This window comes from Somniosus microcephalus, chromosome 11, assembly GCF_052327205.1.
Source record: "Somniosus microcephalus isolate GS21.2 chromosome 11, FLI_Smic_1.0, whole genome shotgun sequence".
NCBI classification, from domain to species: domain Eukaryota; kingdom Metazoa; phylum Chordata; class Chondrichthyes; order Squaliformes; family Somniosidae; genus Somniosus; species Somniosus microcephalus.
In genome coordinates this window covers 108,264,501-108,287,958 of record NC_140997.1, presented here as the reverse complement: position 1 = coordinate 108,287,958, position 23,458 = coordinate 108,264,501, and the positions used below count along the sequence as shown (strand labels likewise).

At 47.8% G+C, this 23,458-nt stretch overlaps 1 protein-coding gene across 1 annotated transcript in view; it reads right to left on the bottom strand.

Annotated features, from left to right (window-relative positions):
* LOC147110818 (FYVE, RhoGEF and PH domain-containing protein 5-like) overlaps window positions 1-23,458 on the bottom strand; it is a 1,561,072-nt gene that overhangs the window by 477,596 nt on the left and 1,060,018 nt on the right. Inside the window, exon 17 of the mRNA XM_085999968.1 lies at window positions 21,676-21,778. Within this exon, the coding sequence (XP_085856094.1) occupies window positions 21,676-21,778 (103 nt within the window). The remainder of the gene's footprint in view (window positions 1-21,675; window positions 21,779-23,458) is intronic.

Here is a 23,458-nt window from a genome sequence, read left to right as displayed (position 1 = left end):
GACACACACACAGGAGGGTGTACACACACACAAGAAAGTGTACATACAGACACACACACAGAAGAGTGTACACACACACAGGAGAGTGTACGCACATGCACACACAGGAGAGTGTGCACACACACAAACACACTGGAGAGTGTACGCACACACACACGAGTGTACGCACACACACAGGAGAGTGTACATATACACACATGAGAGTGTACACACACACACACAGGAGAGTGTACACACGCACACACAGAAGAGTGTACACACACACAGGAGAGTGTATGCACGCACACACAGAAGAGTGTACACACACACGGGATAATTTATACACATGCACCCACAGGAGGGTTTATGCACACACACACATAGGAGAGTGTACACACATGCACACACAGGGGAGTGTACACACGCACACACACACACACACACACACACACACACACACACACACAGGGTATGTACACGCACAGGAGAGTGTACACACACACACATACACACACACACACACAGGAGAGTGTACACACACACACAGGAGAGTGTACACATACACACACAGGAGAGTGTACACACACACAGAGTGTACACACACACACACACAGGAGATTGTATACACACACAGGAGAGGGTTCACCCACACAGAGACACAGGAGTGTGTACACACACACACAGGAGAGTGTACACACACACACAGGAGATTGTACGCACACACACAGGAGAGTGTATGCACACACACAGGAGAGTGTGCACACACACAGAAGAGAGCACGCACACACACAGGAGAGTGTACACACACACACAGGAGAGTGTACACACACACACAGGAGAGTGCACACACACACACAGGAGAGTGCACACACACACACAGGAGAGTGCACACACACACACAGGAGAGTGCACACACAGAGGAGAGTGTACGCACACACACACACACAAACACACACACAGTAGAGTGCACACACACACAGGAGAGAGTGCACACACACACAGGAGAGAGTACACACACACACAGGAGAGTGCACATACACACACAGGACAGTGCACACACAGAGGAGAGTGTACACACACACAAATACACACACAGTAGAGTGCACACACACACAGGAGAGAGTGCACACACACACACAGGAGAGAGTACACACACACACAGGAGAACGTACACACACACACAGGAGAGAGTACACACACACGGGAGAGAGTACACACACTCACAGGAGAGAGTACACACACACACATAGGAGAGAGTACACACACACAGGAGAGAGTACACACACAGGAGAGAGTACACACGCACAGAGGAGAGAGTACACACACACAGGAGAGAGTACACACACACGGGAGAGAGTACACACACACACACAGGAGAGAGTACACACACACACATAGGAGAGAGTACACACACACACAGGAGAGAGTACACACACACACACAGGAGAGAGTACACACACACACACACACACACAGGAGAGAGTACACACACACACACAGGAGAGTGTACACACACACACAAAGACACAGAGTGTACGCACACACAAAAGTGTACATACACACACACAGGAGAGTGTACACACACACACAGGAGAGTGTACAGACACACACACACACAAAGGAGAGTGTACACATACACAGAAGAGTGTATGCACAAACACACACACACAGGAGAGTGAAAAACACACACACACACACACACACACACAGGAGAGTGTACACACACACAGGAGAGTGTACGCACACACACACACAGGATTGCACACACACACACACACGAGTGTACGCACACACAAACACACACAGGAGAGTGTACGCAGACACACACACACAGGAGGGTGTACGCACACACACAGGAGAGTGTACGCACGCACACAGAAGAGTGTACACACACACAGGAGAGTGTACACACACACACACACAAGAGAGTGTACATACAAACACAGGAGAGTGTACACACACATACACACGCACACACAGGAGAGTGCATGCACACAGGAGAGTGTACACACACGCATTCACACAAACACACACAGGAGAGTGTATGCACACACACAGCAGAGTGTACGCACACACACAGAAAGTGTACATACACAAACATGAGCGTGTATGCACACACACAGGTCAGTGTATATACACTCACACAGGAGAGTGTACACATACACACAGGAGAGAGTACACATACACACAGGAGAGAGTACACATACACACAGGAGAGTGCACACTACCACAGATGAATTTGTACATACGAGCACAGGAGAGTGTACACACACACACGGAGAGTGTACACACACACACAGAAAGTGTACATACACAAACATGAGAGTGTATGCACACACACCGGTCAGTGTATACACACTCACACAGGAGAGTGTACACATACACACAGGAGAGAGTACACATACACACAGGAGAGTGTACACTACCACAGAGGAATTTGTACATACGAGCACAGGAGAGTGTACACACACACAGAGGAGCGTGTATGCTTACACACAGGAGAGTGTACACAAACAGACAGGAAAGTGTACACACACAGCAGTGTACACACACAAACAGGAGAGTGTACACACACACACAGAGTGTACACACACACGCACACACAGGAGAGTGTATACACACATAGGAGAGGGTTCACCCACACAGAGACATAGGAGTGTGTACACACACACACACACAGGAGAGTGTACGCACACACACACAGGAGAGTGTACACACACACACAGGAGATTGTACGCACACACACAGGACAGCATATGCACACACACACAGGAGAGTGTACACACACACAGAAGGGAGCAAGCACACACACAGGAGAGTGCACACACACACACAGGAGAGTGCACACACAGAGGAGAGTGTATGCACACACACACACACACACACACACAGGAGAGAGTACACACACACACAGGAGAGAGTACACACACACACACAGGAGAGAGTACACAAGCACACACACACACAGGAGAGTGTACACATACACACAGGAGAGTGTACACACACACAGGAAAGTGTATATACACACACACAGGAGAGTGTATGCACACACAGGAGAGTGTACAGGCACACACACACACACACACAAAGGAAAGTGTACACATACACAGAAGAGTGTATGCACAAACACACACACACAGGAGAGTGTGCGCACACACACACACAGGAGTGTACACGCACACACATACAGGAGTGTACGCACACACAAACACACACACAGGAGAGTGTACGCAGACACACACACACACAGGAGAGTGTACGCACACACACAGGAGAGTGTACGCATGCACACAGAAGAGTGTACGCACACACAGTAGAATGTACGCACACACACATGCACACAGGAGCGTGTATGCACACACACACCGGAGAGTTTACACACACACAGAGGAGAGTACACACACACACACAGAGGAGTGCACACGCACACACAGAAGAGTGTACGCACACACAGAAGAGAGCACACACAAACAGAAGGGAGCACAGACACTCAGAAGAGAGCACACACACACACAGAGGAGAGTGTATGCACACACAGGAGATTGTACGCACACACACACACACAGGAGTGTACACGCACACACACACAGGAGAAAGTGCACACACACACACACGAGTGTACGCACACACAAACACACACACAGGAGAGTGTACGCAGACACACACACACAGTAGGGTGTACGTACACACACAGGAGAGTGTACGCACGCACACAGAAGATTGTACACACACACAGGAGAATGTACGCACACGCACACACAGGAGAGTGTATGCACACACACACTGGAGAGTGTACACACACACACTGGAGAGTGTACACACACACAGAGAAGAGTACACACGCACACACACACACAGGAGTGCACACACACACACAGAAGAGTGTACACACACAGACATACACACAGGAGAGTGTACACACACACACACAGGAGAGAGTACACACACAAACACACACAGGAGAGTGTACACACACACACAGAGTGTACGCACACACGAAAGTGCACATACACACACACAGGAGAGTGTACGCACACACAGGAGATATGTACAGACACACACACACAAACAAAGGAGAGTGTACACATACACAGAAGAGTGCATGCACAAACACACACACACAGGAGAGTGTACACACACACAGAAGAGTGTACGCACACACACACACACACACACACACACACAGAGTGTGCACACACGGGAGAGTGTACGCACACACACACAGGAGAGAGTGCACACACACGCACACAGAGTGTACACACACACAAACACACACAGAAGAGTGTATGCAGACACACACACACAGGAGGGTGTACGCACACACACAGGAGAGTGTATGCACGCACACAGAAGAGTGTATACACACACAGGAGAGTGTAAACACACACACACACACACACACAGGAGAGTGTACACACAAACACAGGAGAGTGTACACACACATACACACACACACAGGAGAGTGCACGCACACAGGAGAGTGTACACACACGCATTCACAAAGACACACACAGGAGAGTGTATGCACACACACAGCAGAGTGTACGCACACAGCAGAGTGTACGCACACACACATAAAGTGTACATGCACAAACATGAGAGTGTATGCACACACACAGGTCAGTGTATACACACTCACACAGGAGAGTGTACACATACACACAGGAGAGTGTACACTACCACAGAGGAATTTGTACATACACACACACACAGGAGAGTGTACAGACACACACAGAGGAGAGTGTACGCTTACACACAGGAGAGTGTACACAAACAAACAGGAAAGTGTACACACATGGAGTGTACACACACAAACAGGAGAGTGTACACACACACAGAGTGTACACACACACGCACATACAAGAGAGTGTATACACACACAGGTGAGGGTTCACCCACACAGAGACATAGGAGTGTGTACACACACTCACAGGAGAGTGTACGCACACACACACACAGGAGAGTGTACGCACACACACACAGGAGAGTGTACGCACACACACACAGGAGAAGTGTCCGCACACACACACACAGGAGATTGTACACACACACACAGGAGAGCGTATGCACACACACACAGGAGAGTGTACACACACGCACAGAAGAGAGCAAGCACACACACAGGAGAGTGTACGCACACACACACTCACACACACACACACACACACAGGAGAGTGCACACACACACACAGGAGAGTGCACACATACAAACAGGAAAGTGTACACACAGACACAGGACAGTGCACACACAGAGGAGAGTGTACGCACACACACACACAAACACACACACAGGAGAGTGCACACACACACACATAGGAGAGAGTACACACACACACAGGAGAGAGTACACACACACACACACACACACGAGTACACACACACACAGGAGTACACACACACACACACACAGGAGAGTGTACACACACACACACACACACACACACACACACACAGGAGAGTGTACACATACACACAGGAGAGTGTATGCACACACACACACAGGAGAGTGTACGCACACACACACAGGAGAGTGTACGCACACACACGCAGGAGAGTGTACGCACACACACACAGGAGAAGTGTACGCACACACACACACACACAGGAGATTGTACACACACACACAGGAGAGCGTATGCACACACACACAGGAGAGTGTACACACACACACAGAAGAGAGCAAGCACACACACAGGAGAGTGTACGCACACACACACTCACACACACAGGAGAGTGCACACACACACACAGGAGAGTGTACACATACAAACAGGAGAGTGTACACACAGACACAGGACAGTGCACACACAGAGGAGAGTGTACGCGCACACACACACAAACACACACACAGGAGAGTGCACACACACACACATAGGAGAGTACACACACACACACACGAGTACACACACACACAGGAGAGAGTACACACAGACACACACACGAGTACACACACACACAGGAGAGAGTACACACACATACACACAGGAGAGTGTACACACACACACACACACACACACAGGAGAGTGTAAACATACACACAGGAGAGTGTATGCACACACACACACAGGAGAGTGTACGCACACTCACACAGGAGAGTGTACGCACACACACACAGGAGAAGTGTACGCACACACACAAACACACAGGAGATTGTACACACACACACAGGAGAGCGTATGCACACACACACAGGAGAGTGTACACACACACACAGAAGAGAGCAAGCACACACACAGGAGAGTGTATGCACACACACACTCACACACACACACACACACACACAGAAGAGTGCACACACACACACAGGAGAGTGTACACATACAAACAGGAGAGTGTACACAGACACAGGACAGTGCACACACAGAGGAGAGTGTACGCACACACACACAAACACACACACAGGAGAGTGCACACACACACACATAGGAGTACACACACACACACGAGTACACACACACACAGGAGAGAGTACACACACACACACATACGAGTACACACACACACACAGGAGAGTGTACACACACACACACACAGGAGAGTGTACACACACACACACACACACACACACACACAGGAGAGTGTACACATACACACAGGAGAGTGTACACACACACAGGAAAGTGTACATACACACACACATGAGAGTGTACACACACACACAGGAGAGTGTACGCACTCACATACAGAGGAGAGTATATGCACACACAGGAGATTGTACGCACACACACAGGAGAGTGTACGTATGCACACAAAATAATGTACACACATACAGGAGAATGTACGCACACGCACACACAGGAGAGTGTATGCACACACACACACAGGAGAGTGCATGCACACACACACACACCGGAGAGTGTACACACACACAGGAGAATGTACGCACACACACACACAGGAGAGTGTATGCACACACACACAGGAGAGTGTATGCACACACACACAGGAGAGTGTACACACACACACACAGGAGAGTGTACACACACACACACCAGAGAGTGTACACACACACAGAGAAGAGTACACACACACACACACACACACACACACACAGGAGTGCACACACACACAGAAGAGAGCACACACAAACAGAAGAGAGCACACACACTCAGAAGAGACCACACACACACAGGAGAGTGCACACACACACAGGAGAGTGCACACACACCACACACAGGAGAGTGCACACAAACTGGAGAGTGTACACACACACACACACAGGAGAGTGCACACACAACACACACAGGAGAGTACACACAAACTGGAGAGTGTACACACACACACACACAGACGCAGAAGAGTGTGTGCACACACACACAAAGGAGAGTGCACATGCACACACACAGGAGAGTGTACACACACACAGGAAAGTGTACACACACACAGGAGAGTGCAGACACATACACAGGGAGTGTACACAAACACACAGGAGAGTGTACAAACACACAGGAGAGTGCAGACACATACACAGGGAGTGTACACAAACACACAGGAGAGTGTACACACACACAGGAAAGTGTACATACAAACACAGGAAATTGTACATAGACACACAGGAAAGTGTACATAGACACACAGGAAAGTGTACATACACACACAGGATAGTGTACAGACACACACAGGATAGTGTACAGACACACACAGGATAGTGTACAGACACACACACACACACACACAGGAGAGTGTACGTACATACACACAGGAGAGTGCACCCACAAGCACAAAACGGAGTGTACACACAGAAGAATGTATGCAAACACACACACACACAGGAGAATGTACGCACACACACACACACACAGGAGATTGTACACACACGCAGAGTGTACACACACACACAACAGAGTGTACGCACACACAAACACACACACAGGAGAGTGTACACACACACACACACACACACACACACACACACACACACAGAGTGTACGCACACACAAACACACACACAGGAGAGTGTACACACACACACACACACACACACACACACACACAGAGTGTACGCACACACACAGGAGAGTGTACGCACGCACACAAAAGAATGTACACACATACAGGAGAATGTACGCACACGCACACACAGGAGAGTGCATGCACACACACACACACCGGAGAGTGTACACACACACAGAGGAGAATACACACACACACAGAGGAGTGCACACACACACACAGAAGAGTGTACGCACACACAGAAGAGAGCACACTCAAACAGAAGGGAGCACACACAAACACAGGAGAGTGAACACACACACACAGGAGAGTGTACGCACTCACATACAGAGGAGAGTATATGCACACACAGGAGATTGTACGCACACACACACACAGGAGAGTGTACGCACACACACACACAGGAGAGTGTATGCACACACACACAGGAGAGTGTATGCACACACACGCAGGAGAGTGTACACACACACAGGAGAGTGTATGCACACACACAGGAGAGTGTACGTATGCACACAGAAGAGTGTACACACACAGGAGAATGTACGCACACGCACACACAGGAGAATGTATGCACACACACACAGGAGAGTGTATGCACACACACACAGGAGAGTGTATGCACACACACACACAGGAGAGTGTACGCACGCACACACACAGGAGAGTGTACGCACACACACGCAGGAGAGTGTACGCACACACACACAGGAGAAGTGTACGCACACACACACACACACAGGAGATTGTACACACACACACAGGAGAGCGTATGCACACACACACAGGAGAGTGTACACACACACACAGAAGAGAGCAAGCACACACACAGGAGAGTGTACGCACACACACACTCACACACACAGGAGAGTGCACACACACACACAGGAGAGTGTACACATACAAACAGGAGAGTGTACACACAGACACAGGACAGTGCACACACAGAGGAGAGTGTACGCGCACACACACACAAACACACACACAGGAGAGTGCACACACACACACATAGGAGTACACACACACACACACGAGTACACACACACACAGGAGAGAGTACACACAGACACACACACGAGTACACACACACACAGGAGAGAGTACACACACATACACACAGGAGAGTGTACACACACACACACACACACACACACACACAGGAGAGTGTAAACATACACACAGGAGAGTGTATGCACACACACAGGAGAGTGTACGCACACTCACACAGGAGAGTGTACGCACACACACACAGGAGAGTGTACGCACACACACACAGGAGAGTGTACGCACACACACACAGGAGAAGTGTACGCACACACACAAACACACAGGAGATTGTACACACACACACAGGAGAGCGTATGCACACACACACAGGAGAGTGTACACACACACACAGAAGAGAGCAAGCACACACACAGGAGAGTGTATGCACACACACACTCACACACACACACACACACACAGAAGAGTGCACACACACACACAGGAGAGTGTACACATACAAACAGGAGAGTGTACACAGACACAGGACAGTGCACACACAGAGGAGAGTGTATGCACACACACACAGGAGAGTGTACACACACACACACAGGAGAGTGTACACACACACACACCAGAGAGTGTACACACACACAGAGAAGAGTACACACACACACACACACACACACACACACAGGAGTGCACACACACACAGAAGAGAGCACACACAAACAGAAGAGAGCACACACACTCAGAAGAGACCACACACACACAGGAGAGTGCACACACACACAGGAGAGTGCACACACACCACACACAGGAGAGTGCACACAAACTGGAGAGTGTACACACACACACACACACAGGAGAGTGCACACACAACACACACAGGAGAGTACACACAAACTGGAGAGTGTACACACACACACACACAGACGCAGAAGAGTGTGTGCACACACACACAAAGGAGAGTGCACATGCACACACACAGGAGAGTGTACACACACACAGGAAAGTGTACACACACACAGGAGAGTGCAGACACATACACAGGGAGTGTACACAAACACACAGGAGAGTGTACAAACACACAGGAGAGTGCAGACACATACACAGGGAGTGTACACAAACACACAGGAGAGTGTACACACACACAGGAAAGTGTACATACAAACACAGGAAATTGTACATAGACACACAGGAAAGTGTACATAGACACACAGGAAAGTGTACATACACACACAGGATAGTGTACAGACACACACAGGATAGTGTACAGACACACACAGGATAGTGTACAGACACACACACACACACACACAGGAGAGTGTACGTACATACACACAGGAGAGTGCACCCACAAGCACAAAACGGAGTGTACACACAGAAGAATGTATGCAAACACACACACACACAGGAGAATGTACGCACACACACACACACACAGGAGATTGTACACACACGCAGAGTGTACACACACACACAACAGAGTGTACGCACACACAAACACACACACAGGAGAGTGTACACACACACACACACACACACACACACACACACAGAGTGTACGCACACACAAACACACACACAGGAGAGTGTACACACACACACACACACACACAGAGTGTACGCACACACACAGGAGAGTGTACGCACGCACACAAAAGAATGTACACACATACAGGAGAATGTACGCACACGCACACACAGGAGAGTGCATGCACACACACACACACCGGAGAGTGTACACACACACAGAGGAGAATACACACACACACAGAGGAGTGCACACACACACACAGAAGAGTGTACGCACACACAGAAGAGAGCACACTCAAACAGAAGGGAGCACACACAAACACAGGAGAGTGAACACACACACACAGGAGAGTGTACGCACTCACATACAGAGGAGAGTATATGCACACACAGGAGATTGTACGCACACACACACACAGGAGAGTGTACGCACACACACACACAGGAGAGTGTATGCACACACACACAGGAGAGTGTATGCACACACACGCAGGAGAGTGTACACACACACAGGAGAGTGTATGCACACACACAGGAGAGTGTACGTATGCACACAGAAGAGTGTACACACACAGGAGAATGTACGCACACGCACACACAGGAGAATGTATGCACACACACACAGGAGAGTGTATGCACACACACACAGGAGAGTGTATGCACACACACACACAGGAGAGTGTACGCACACACACACACAGGAGAGTGTACGCACACACACGCAGGAGAGTGTACGCACACACACACAGGAGAAGTGTACGCACACACACACACACACAGGAGATTGTACACACACACACAGGAGAGCGTATGCACACACACACAGGAGAGTGTACACACACACACAGAAGAGAGCAAGCACACACACAGGAGAGTGTACGCACACACACACTCACACACACAGGAGAGTGCACACACACACACAGGAGAGTGTACACATACAAACAGGAGAGTGTACACACAAACACAGGACAGTGCACACACAGAGGAGAGTGTACGCGCACACACACACAAACACACACACAGGAGAGTGCACACACACACACATAGGAGAGAGTACACACACACACACACGAGTACACACACACACAGGAGAGAGTACACACAGACACACACACGAGTACACACACACAGGAGAGAGTACACACACATACACACAGGAGAGTGTACACATACACACACACACACACACACACAGGAGAGTGTAAACATACACACAGGAGAGTGTATGCACACACACAGGAGAGTGTACACACACTCACACAGGAGAGTGTACGCACACACACACAGGAGAAGTGTACGCACACACACAAACACACAGGAGATTGTACACACACACACAGGAGAGCGTATGCACACACACACAGGAGAGTGTACACACACACACAGAAGAGAGCAAGCACACACACAGGAGAGTGTATGCACACACACACTCACACACACACACACACAGAAGAGTGCACACACACACACAGGAGAGTGTACACATACAAACAGGAGAGTGTACACAGACACAGGACAGTGCACACACAGAGGCTAGTGTACGCACACACACACAAACACACACACAGGAGAGTGCACACACACACACATAGGAGTACACACACACACACACGAGTACACACACACACAGGAGAGAGTACACACACACACACATACGAGTACACACACACACACAGGAGAGTGTACACACACACACACAGGAGAGTGTACACACACACACACACACACACACACACACACAGGAGAGTGTACACATACACACAGGAGAGTGTACACACACACAGGAAAGTGTACATACACACACACATGAGAGTGTACACACACACACACACACACACACACACACACACACACACAGGAGAGTGTACACATACACACAGGAGAGTGTACACACACACAGGAAAGTTTACATACACACACACATGAGAGTGTACAGACACACACACACACACACAAAGGAAAGTGTACACATACACAGAAGAGTGTATGCACAAACACACACACACAGGAGAGTGTACACACACACTCACACAGGAGAGTGAACACATACACACAGGAGAGTGTACGCACACACACACACAGGAGAGTGTATGCACACAGAGCAGAGTGTACGCACACACACACAGGAGTGTACATGCACACACATACAGGAGAGAGTACACACACACACACACAGGAGTGTGTATACACACACACACACACGAGTGTACGCACACACAAACACACACACAGGAGAGTGTACACACACACACACACACACACACACACACACACAGAGTGTACGCACACACAAACACACATACAGGAGAGTGTACACACACACACACACACACACACACACACACACACACAGAGTGTACGCACACACACAGGAGAGTGTACGCACACACACAGAAGAATGTACACACATACAGGAGAATGTACGCACACGCACACACAGGAGAGTGTATGCACACACACACACAGGAGAGTGCATGCACACAAACACAGGAGTGTGTACACACACACACACCGGAGAGTGTACACACATAGAGGAGAATACACACACACACAGAGGAGTGCACACACACACACAGAAGAGTGTACGCACACACAGAAGAGAGCACACTCAAACAGAAGGGAGCACACACAAACACAGGAGAGTGAACACACACACACAGGAGAGTGTACGCACTCACATACAGAGGAGAGTATATGCACACACAGGAGATTGTACGCACACACACACACAGAGTGTACGCACACACACAGGAGAGTGTACGTATGCACACAAAAGAATGTACACACATACAGGAGAATGTACGCACACGCACACACAGGAGAGTGTATGCACACACACACACAGGAGAGTGCATGCACACACACACACACCGGAGAGTGTACACACACACAGGAGAATGTACGCACACACACACACAGGAGAGTGTATGCACACACACACAGGAGAGTGTATGCACACACACACAGGAGAGTGTACACACACACACACCAAAGAGTGTACACACACACAGAGAAGAGTACACACACACACACACACACACACACACAGGAGTGCACACACACACAGAAGAGAGCACACACAAACAGAAGAGAGCACACACAAACAGAAGAGAGCACACACACTCAGAAGAGACCACACACACACACAGGAGAGTGCACACACACACAGGAGAGTGCACACACACCACACACAGGAGAGTGCACACAAACTGGAGAGTGTACACACACACACACACAGGAGAGTGCACACACAACACACACAGGAGAGTACACACAAACTGGAGAGTGTACACACACACACACACAGACGCAGAAGAGTGTGTGCACACACACACACAAAGGAGAGTGCACATGCACACACACAGGAGAGTGTACACACACACAGGAAAGTGTACACACACACAGGAGAGTGCAGACACATACACAGGGAGTGTACACAAACACACAGGAGAGTGTACAAACACACAGGAGAGTGCAGACACATACACAGGGAGTGTACACAAACACACAGGAGAGTGTACACACACACAGGAAAGTGTACATACAAACACAGGAAATTGTACATAGACACACAGGAAAGTGTACATAGACACACAGGAAAGTGTACATACACACACAGGATAGTGTACAGACACACACAGGATAGTGTACAGACACACACAGGATAGTGTACAGACACACACACACACACACACAGGAGAGTGTACGTACATACACACAGGAGAGTGCACCCACAAGCACAAAACGGAGTGTACACACAGAAGAATGTATGCAAACACACACACACACAGGAGAATGTACGCACACACACACACACACAGGAGATTGTACACACATGCAGAGTGTACACACACACACAACAGAGTGTACGCACACACAAACACACACACAGGAGAGTGTACACACACACACACACACACACACACACACACACACACACAGAGTGTACGCACACACAAACACACACACAGGAGAGTGTACACACACACACACACACACACACACACACACACACACACAGAGTGTACGCACACACACAGGAGAGTGTACACACGCACACAAAAGAATGTACACACATACAGGAGAATGTACGCACACGCACACACAGGAGAGTGCATGCACACACACACACACCGGAGAGTGTACACACACACAGAGGAGAATACACACACACACAGAGGAGTGCACACACACACACAGAAGAGTGTACGCACACACAGAAGAGAGCACACTCAAACAGAAGGGAGCACACACAAACACAGGAGAGTGAACACACACACACAGGAGAGTGTACGCACTCACATACAGAGGAGAGTATATGCACACACAGGAGATTGTACGCACACACACACACAGGAGAGTGTACGCACACACACACACAGGAGAGTGTATGCACACACACACAGGAGAGTGTATGCACACACACGCAGGAGAGTGTACACACACACAGGAGAGTGTATGCACACACACAGGAGAGTGTACGTATGCACACAGAAGAGTGTACACACACAGGAGAATGTACGCACACGCACACACAGGAGAATGTATGCACACACACACAGGAGAGTGTATGCACACACACACAGGAGAGTGTACACACACACAGGAGAGTGTATGCACACACACACAGGAGAGTGTACACACACACACACCAGAGAGTGTACACACACACAGAGAAGAGTACACACACACACACACACACACACACACACAGGAGTGCACACACACAAAGAGAGCACACACAAACAGAAGAGAGCACACACACTCAGAAGAGACCACACACACACACAGGAGAGTGCACACACACCACACACAGGAGAGTGCACACAAACTGGAGAGTGTACACACACACACACACACACACACACACACACAGGAGAGTGCACACACAACACACACAGGAGAGTGCACCCAAACTGGAGAGTGTACACACACACACACACACAGGAGAGTGCACACACTCACAGGAGAGTGCACACACAACACACAGAGAGTGCACACAAACTGGAGAGTGTACACACACACACACACACACAGATGCAGAAGAGTGTGTGCACACACACACAAAGGAGAGTGCACACGCACACACACAGGAGAGTGTACACACACACAGGAGAGTGTACACACACACAGGAGAGTGCAGACACATACACAGGGAGTGTACACAAACACACAGGAGAGTGTACACACACACAGGAGAGTGTACACACACACAGGAGAGTGCAGACACATACACAGGGAATGTACACAAACACACAGGAGAGTGTACACACACACAGGAAAGTGTACATACAAACACAGGAAATTGTACATAGACACACAGGAAAGTGTACATAGACACACAGGAAAGTGTACATACACACACAGGATAGTGTACAGACACACACAGGATAGTGTACAGACACACACAGGATAGTGTACAGACACACACACACACACAGAGGAGAGTGTACGTACATACACACAGGAGAGCGCACCCACAAGCACAAAACGGAGTGTACACACAGAAGAATGTATGCACACACACACACACACACACACACACACAGGAGATTGTACACACACGCAGAGTGTACACACACACACAACAGAGTGTACGCACACACAAACACACACACGAGAGTGTACGCATGACCCTGTGTCTGTAGACCCTGTTTGGGTGGTATCTCCTGCGCCAACAGGCTTCCATGCGCTGGCCCCTTCTGGCCTGTGCTGCCTCAGGTGGGTGAGCAGCAGCCTGTCGCTCCTGCTGCTGCTGCTGTTGTTCCTGGTTCTGCTGCTGCCGCACCTGGTGCTCGAGCTCCTCCAATGCCAAGAAGGGAAGGAGAAAAATGTCTCCCATGCTTCTGGCATATGCCTCCGCTGAGGAAGCACTGAGTGAGGGTGGCGAGAGTGGTTTCCCAGGAGTTCACACTGGAGCTGTGTGTGAGGCTCCAACCTTCCACAGGTGTGGTTAAGCCTGGTAAAAGTTGCCCGAGGCCTGAAACAACAAAGTCCTGCCACCTGTAAATGATGACTGATCAAATCTTCTCTTTAATGGTTGACCTGCAGCTGATAGTCAGCAAGCCAATAGTGCTCTCGCCAGATTTCACAGGCGTGATCCCCACCAGGCGTGTTTTATGTGGGAAAAGGGTTAAAAATGCAAGGGCCTGTTATAATGGTATTATAAAGGCCAATTATTGCTGATTAAGGGCCTTAAAGACCAGTCCCGCCTGTTGGAGGCGGGACTGATTCGGGACCATCAGACACGCCTGGGTTAAAATGTCTCGGGGTCGGGAACCAGGCGGGGGGGGGGTCCCGACCCCCAGTTTTTGCAATTTTAACCCCCCACACGCCTCAAAGCCCGCCTCACGGCTCAGTTAAAATCGACCCCAAAGGATCTCGGCTTGGAAGATCAGGAAGTAGCATCAGTATGGGTGGAGATAAGGAATACCAAGGGGCAGAAAACATTGGTGGGAGTAGTATATAGGCCCCCTAACAATACTGTTGGGCAGAATATTAACCAAGAAATAATAGGAGCTTGTAACAAAGGTAATGCAATAATTGTGGGGGACTTCAATCTTCATATAGACTGGGCAAATCAAATTGGCAAAGTCTGGAGGACGAGTTCATGGAATGCATTCGGGGCAGTTTCCTAGAACAATACATCATGGAACCAACCAGGGAACAGGCTATTTTAGATCTTGTATTGTGTAATGAGACACAGTTAATTAGTAATCTCATAGGAAAGGGTCCTCTGGAGCAGGGTGATCATAATATGATAGAATTTCACATTAAGTTTGAGAGTGACTTGCCCAAGTCTGAAACTAGAGTCTTAAACTTAAATAAAACCAATTATATAGGTATGAGTGGCGAGTTGATTAAGGTAGATTGGAAAAAATAGATTAAGAGGTATGGCGGTAGATAAGTAGTGGCTAGCATTTAAAGAAATATTTCATAATTCTCAGCAAAAATACATTGCATTGAGAAACAAAAATGCCACGGGACCATCCCTGGTTAACTAAAGAAGTTAAGGATAGCATTAGACTGAAAGAAGAAGCTTATAGTGTTGCGAAGAATAGTTGTAAGCCTGAGGATTGGGAGAGTTTCAGAAACCAGCAAAAGGTGTCCAAAAAATTGATATAAAGGGAAAAAATAGAATGAGAGAAAACTAGCAAGAAATATAAAAACAGATTGTAAGATCTTCTACAAGTATGTAAAAGGGAAGAGAGTAGCTGAGACAGGAGAAATTATTATGGGGAATAAGGAAATGGCAGAAACATTAAACAAATATTTTGTATCTGTCTTCACAGTAGAAGAAACAAAAAGCACACCAAAAATGGTGGGGAACCAAGGATCCAATGAGGGCGAGGAACTTAACATAATTAATATAAGTAGAAAAAAAGTACTAGAGAAATGAATGAGACTAAAAGCTGACAAATCCCCTGGCCCTGATGGCCAACACCCTAGGGTTCTAAAAGAGGTGGCTGAAGAGATAGTGGATGCATTGGTTTTGATCTTCCAAAATTACCTAAATTCTAGAACGGTCCCAGCGGATTGGAAGATCACAAATGTAACACCGCTATTCAAGAAAGGTGGGGAGAGAAAACAGGGAACTACAGGCCAGTTAACCTGACATCAGTTGTCGGGAAAATGCTGGAATCCATTGTTAAGGAAGTGGTATCAGGGCACTTAAAAAATCATAACATGATTAGGCAGAGTCAACATGGTTTTATGAAAGGGAAATAGTGTTTGGCAAATTTATGAGAGTTTTTTGAGGCTGTAACTAGCAGGGTAGATAAAGGGGAACCAGTGGATGTGGTATATCTGGATTTCCAAAAGGCATTCAATAAGGTGCCACATAAAAGATTATTACACAAGATTAGGGCTCATGGGGTTGGGGGTAATACAATAGCCTGGATAGAGGATTGGTTAACGGACAGAAAACAGAGAGTAGAGATAAATGGATCTTTTTCAGGTTGGCAGGCTGTAACTAGTGGGGTGCCGCAATGATCAGTGTTGGGGCCTCAGCTATTTACAATCTATATTAATGACCTAGATGAAGGGACCGAGTGTAATGTATCCAAGTTTGCTGATGATACAAAGCTAGGTGGGACAGTAAACTGTGAGGAGATCACAAAGAGTCTGCAAAGGGATATAGATAGACTAAGTGAGTGGGCAGTAAGGTGGCAGATGGAGTATAATGTAGGGAAATATGAGGTTATTCAATTTGGTAGGAAGAATAGAAAAACAGAATATTTTTTAAATGGTGAGAAACGTTTAAATGTTGGTGTTTAGAGAGATTTGGATGTCCTTGTGCAAGAAACACATAAAGCTAGCATGCAGGTACAGCAAGCAATAAGGAAGGCAAATGGCATGTTGGCCTTTATTGCAAGGGGGTTGGAGTATAAGAGTAAGAGTATAAGAGTGGAGTATAGAGGACAAGACCGGGAAATTAGTAGTGGGGAACATGGAGATGGCAAATACGCTGAACAAATATTTTGTATCAGTCTTTACAGTAGAGGACACTAAAAATATCCCAACACTGGACAAACAGGGGGCTATGGGGCGGGGGGGGGGGAGCTAATACGATTAAAATCACTAAGGAGATGGTACTCGGTAAGATAATGGGACTTAAGGCAGATAAATCCCCTGGACCTGATGGCTTACATCCTAGGGTCTTGAGAGAAATAGCGGTAGGGATTGCGGATGCATTAGTGGTAATTTTCCAAAACTCCCTGGATTCAGGAAAGGTCCCAGCAGATTGGAAAACTGCTAATGTAACGCCCTTATTTAAAAAGGGAGGTAGACAAAAGGCTGGAAACTATAGATCAGTTAGCCTAACATCTGTGGTTGGTAAAATGTTGGAGTCCATTATTAAGGAAGCAGTAACAGGACATTTGGATAAGCATAATTTAATCAGACAGAGTCAGCATGGTTTTATGAAGGGGAAATCATGCTTGACAAATTTGCTCGAATTCTTTGAGGACGTAACAAACAGGGTGGATAAAGGGGAACCAGTGGATGTGGTGTATTTGGACTTCCAAAAGGCATTTGACAAGGTGCCACACAAAAGATTACTGCACAAGATAAAAAAATCACGGGATTGGGGGTAATATACTGGCATGGGTAGAAGATTGGCTATCTAACAGAAAACAGAGAGTTGGGATAAATGGTTCATTCTCGGGTTGGCAATCAGTAACTAGTGGTGTTCCGCAGGGGTCAGTGCTGGGACCCCAGCTCTTTATTAAAATCTATAATAATGATTTGGAGGGGGGGACCAAGTGCAACATATCCAAGTTTGCCGACGATACAAAGATGGGAGGGAAAGCAGTGAGTGAGGAGGACATAAAAAACCTGCAAAAGGACATAGACAGGCTAAGTGAGTGGGCAGAAATTTGGTAGATGGAATATAATGTTGGAAAGTGTGAGGTTATGCACTTTGGCAGAACAAATCAAAGAGCACGTTATTATCTGAATGGAAAGAAACTCAAAGTGCTACAGTACAAAGGGATCTGGGGGTCCTGGTACATGAAACACAAAAAGTTAGTATGCAGGTACAGCAGGTGATCAGGAAGGCCAATGGAATCTTGGCTTTTATTGCAAGGGGGATGGAGTATAAAAGCAGGGAAGTCTTGCTTCAGTTACACAGGGTACTGGTGAGGCCACACCTGGAATACTGCGTACAGTTTTGGTTTCCATATTTAAGAAAAGATATACTTGCTCTCAAGGCAGTTCAGAGAAGGTTCACTCAGTTGATTCCGGAGATGAGGGGGTTGACTTATGAGGAAAGGTTGAGTAGGTTGGGCCTCTACTCATTGGAATTCAGAAGAATGAGAGGCGATCTTATCGAAACATATAAGATTGTGAGGGGGCTTGATCGGGTGGATGCGGGGAGGATGTTTCCACTGATGGGTGAGACTAGAACTAGGGGGCATAATCTTAGAATAAGGGGCTGCCGTTTCAAAACTGAGATGAGGAGAAACTTCTTCACTCAGAGGGTAGTAAATCTATGGAATTTGCTACCTCAGAGAGCTGTGGAAGCTGCGACATTAAATACATTTAAAACGGAGATGGACAGTTTCCTAGCTGATAAGGGAATTAAGGGTTATGGGGAACGGGCAGGGAAGTGGATGTGAGTCTAGGTTCGGATCAGCCATGATCCTATTGAATGGCAGAGCAGGCCCGAGGGGCCGTATGGCCTACTCCTGCTCCTACTTCTTATGTTCTTATGTAAGGAAGTTTTGCTACAATTGTACACCAAGGTGAGACCACACCTGGAGAACTGTGCACAGTTCTGGTCTCCTTATCTAAGGAAGGATATACTTGTCTTGGAAGTGGTGCAACAAAGGTTTACTAGATTGATTTCTGGGATGAGAGACCTGTCCTATGAGGAGAGATTGTGTAGAATGGGCCTATACTCTCTAGAGTTTAGAAGAATGAGAGGTGATCTCATTGAAGCATACAAGATTCTGAAGGGGATTGCAGGGTAGATGCTGAGAGGTTGTTTCCCCTGGCTGGAGTATCTAGAACTAGGGGGAATAGTCTCAGGATAAGGGATCAGCCATTTAAGACTGAGATGAGGAGGGATTTCTTCACTCAGAGGGTTGTGAATCTTTGGAATTTTCTGCCCCAGAGGGCTATGCATGCTGAGTCGTTGAGTATATTCAAGGCTGAGATATAGATTTTTGGACTCTAGGGGAATCAAGGGATATGGAATAACAACAGAAAATGCTGGAAAAACTCAGCAAGCCAGGCAACATCCGTGGAGAGAGAAATAAAGTCAACGTTTCAGGTCGAAACCGTTCGTCAGGACTGAAAAAACACAGGAAATGAAACAGGTTAAAAGGCCAGTTTGGGGGCTGGGAAATGGGGATGAGAGAACTTATTCCACGTGGATTCCAACTAAACTTCCACCCTTCATGTTTCGGATCCACCGAGGTACACAAACATCTCCAAGATGTTCATCATTCCTTGAACTACTGCTTCCGACTTATTCCACAAGGGATATGGAGATCGGGCGGGCAAGTGCAGTTGAGGTCGATGATCAGTCATGATCTTATTGAATGGCAGAGCAGGCTCGAAGGGCCGTATGGCCTACTCCTGCTTTTATTTCTTATGCTCTTACACACATGCACACACACATATATACACACACACAAAATGCTCCGCGCCCCCACCCCCCCCTCGTGTTATAGGACGCTCTCGGTCCGCTCCCTCGTTATGGGATGCTCCGATTACCCTTTCTCTTCAGCTCCCTGTGGCACTGGTCACACACTCTGGCCATCCTGCCTTTGAGGTACTTGAGCGGATACTTATTCCTGGAGCATGTCCGACATACGACCTGCGAGGTGAAGGCAGGAAAGAGTGTGAGTGCTACTGTGACGATCTGTAATCTCCTGCTACCCACACAGACCCATCTCCAACCTTCCTTTCCTCTCCAAAGTCTTTGAACATGTTGTCTGCTCCTAAATCTGTGCCCACCTTTCCCAGAACTCCTTGTTTGACTCCCTCCAATCAGATTTCTGCCTTTGCTGCAGCACTGAAACGGCTCTCATCAAAGTCACAAATGACATCCCATGTGACTATGACGAAGGTAAACTATCCTGGTTCCATTCCTATATTTCCAGTCGTAGCCAGAGAATCACCTGCAATGGCTTCTCTTCCCGCTCCTGCACCATTACCTCTGGTGTCCCCCAGGGATCTATCCTTGCCCCCCCTCTATTTCTCATCTGCATAATGTCCCACTCCAGAGACTTTAACACAAAAATCTAGGCTAACACTCCAGTGCAGTGCTGAGGAAGAACTGCACTGTGGGAGCTGCCATCTTTCAGATGAGATGTTAAACTGAGGTCCTCAGGTGGACGTAGAAGATCCCTCGGCACTATTTCGAAGAAGAGCAGCAGCGTTCTCCCTGGTGTAATGACCAATATTTATCCCTCAATCAACAACAGATTATCTGGTCATTATCACATTGCTGTTTGTGGGAGCTTGCTGTGCACAAATTGGCTGCCATGTTTCCTACATTACAACAGTGACTACACTTCAAGAAGCACTTCATTGGCTGTGAAGCGCTTTGGGATGTCCGGTGTTTGTGAAAGGCGCTATATAAATGCAAGACTTTATTTTTTTTTAATCGCTAGGACCACCTATTTCCACCTCCGTAACATTGCCTGACTCACAACCTAAGAAATAGGAACAGGAGTCGGCCATTTGGCCCCTCGAGCCTACTCCGCCATTCAATGAGATCATGGCTGATCTTTTACCTCAACTCCACTTTCCTGCACTACCCCCATATCCCTTGATTCCCTTAATATTCAAACATATATCGATCTCTGTCTTGCATATACTCAACGACTGAGCCTCCACAGCCCTCTGGGGTAGAAAATTCCAAAGAGTCACCACCCTCTGAGTGAAGAAATTTCACCTCACCTTAATCCTTAATGGCCGACCCCTTATTCTGACACTGTGACCCCTGGTTCTAGACTCTCCAGCCAGGGGAAACATTCTCCCTGCAAATACCCTGTCAAGCCCTGTAAGAATTGTGTATGTTTCAATGAGATCACCTCTCAATTCTTCCAAACTCTAGAGAATACAAGCCTAGTCTACTCAATCTCATAGGACAATCTCCCCATCTCAGGAATCAGTCTGGTGAACCTTCATTGCACTCCCTCTATGGCAAGTATATGACTCCACCCCGCCTCAGTCAACCTGCTGCTGAAACCCTCATCCATGCCCTTGTTACCTCTAGACTCGACTATTCCAATACACTCCTGGTCGGCCTCCCATCTTCTACCCTCCATTAAACTTGAGTTCATCCGAAACTCTGCTGCCCATATCCTAACCCACATTTAGTCCCGTTCATACATCACTGCTGTGCTCGCTGACCTACATTGGCTCCTGGTTAAGCAACGCCTCGGTTTAAAAATTCGCATTCTTGTTTTGAATCCCTCCATGGCCTCGCCCCATCCTATCTCCCTAACATCTTCCAGCCCTACAACCAATGTTCCTGCTAATTATTTTT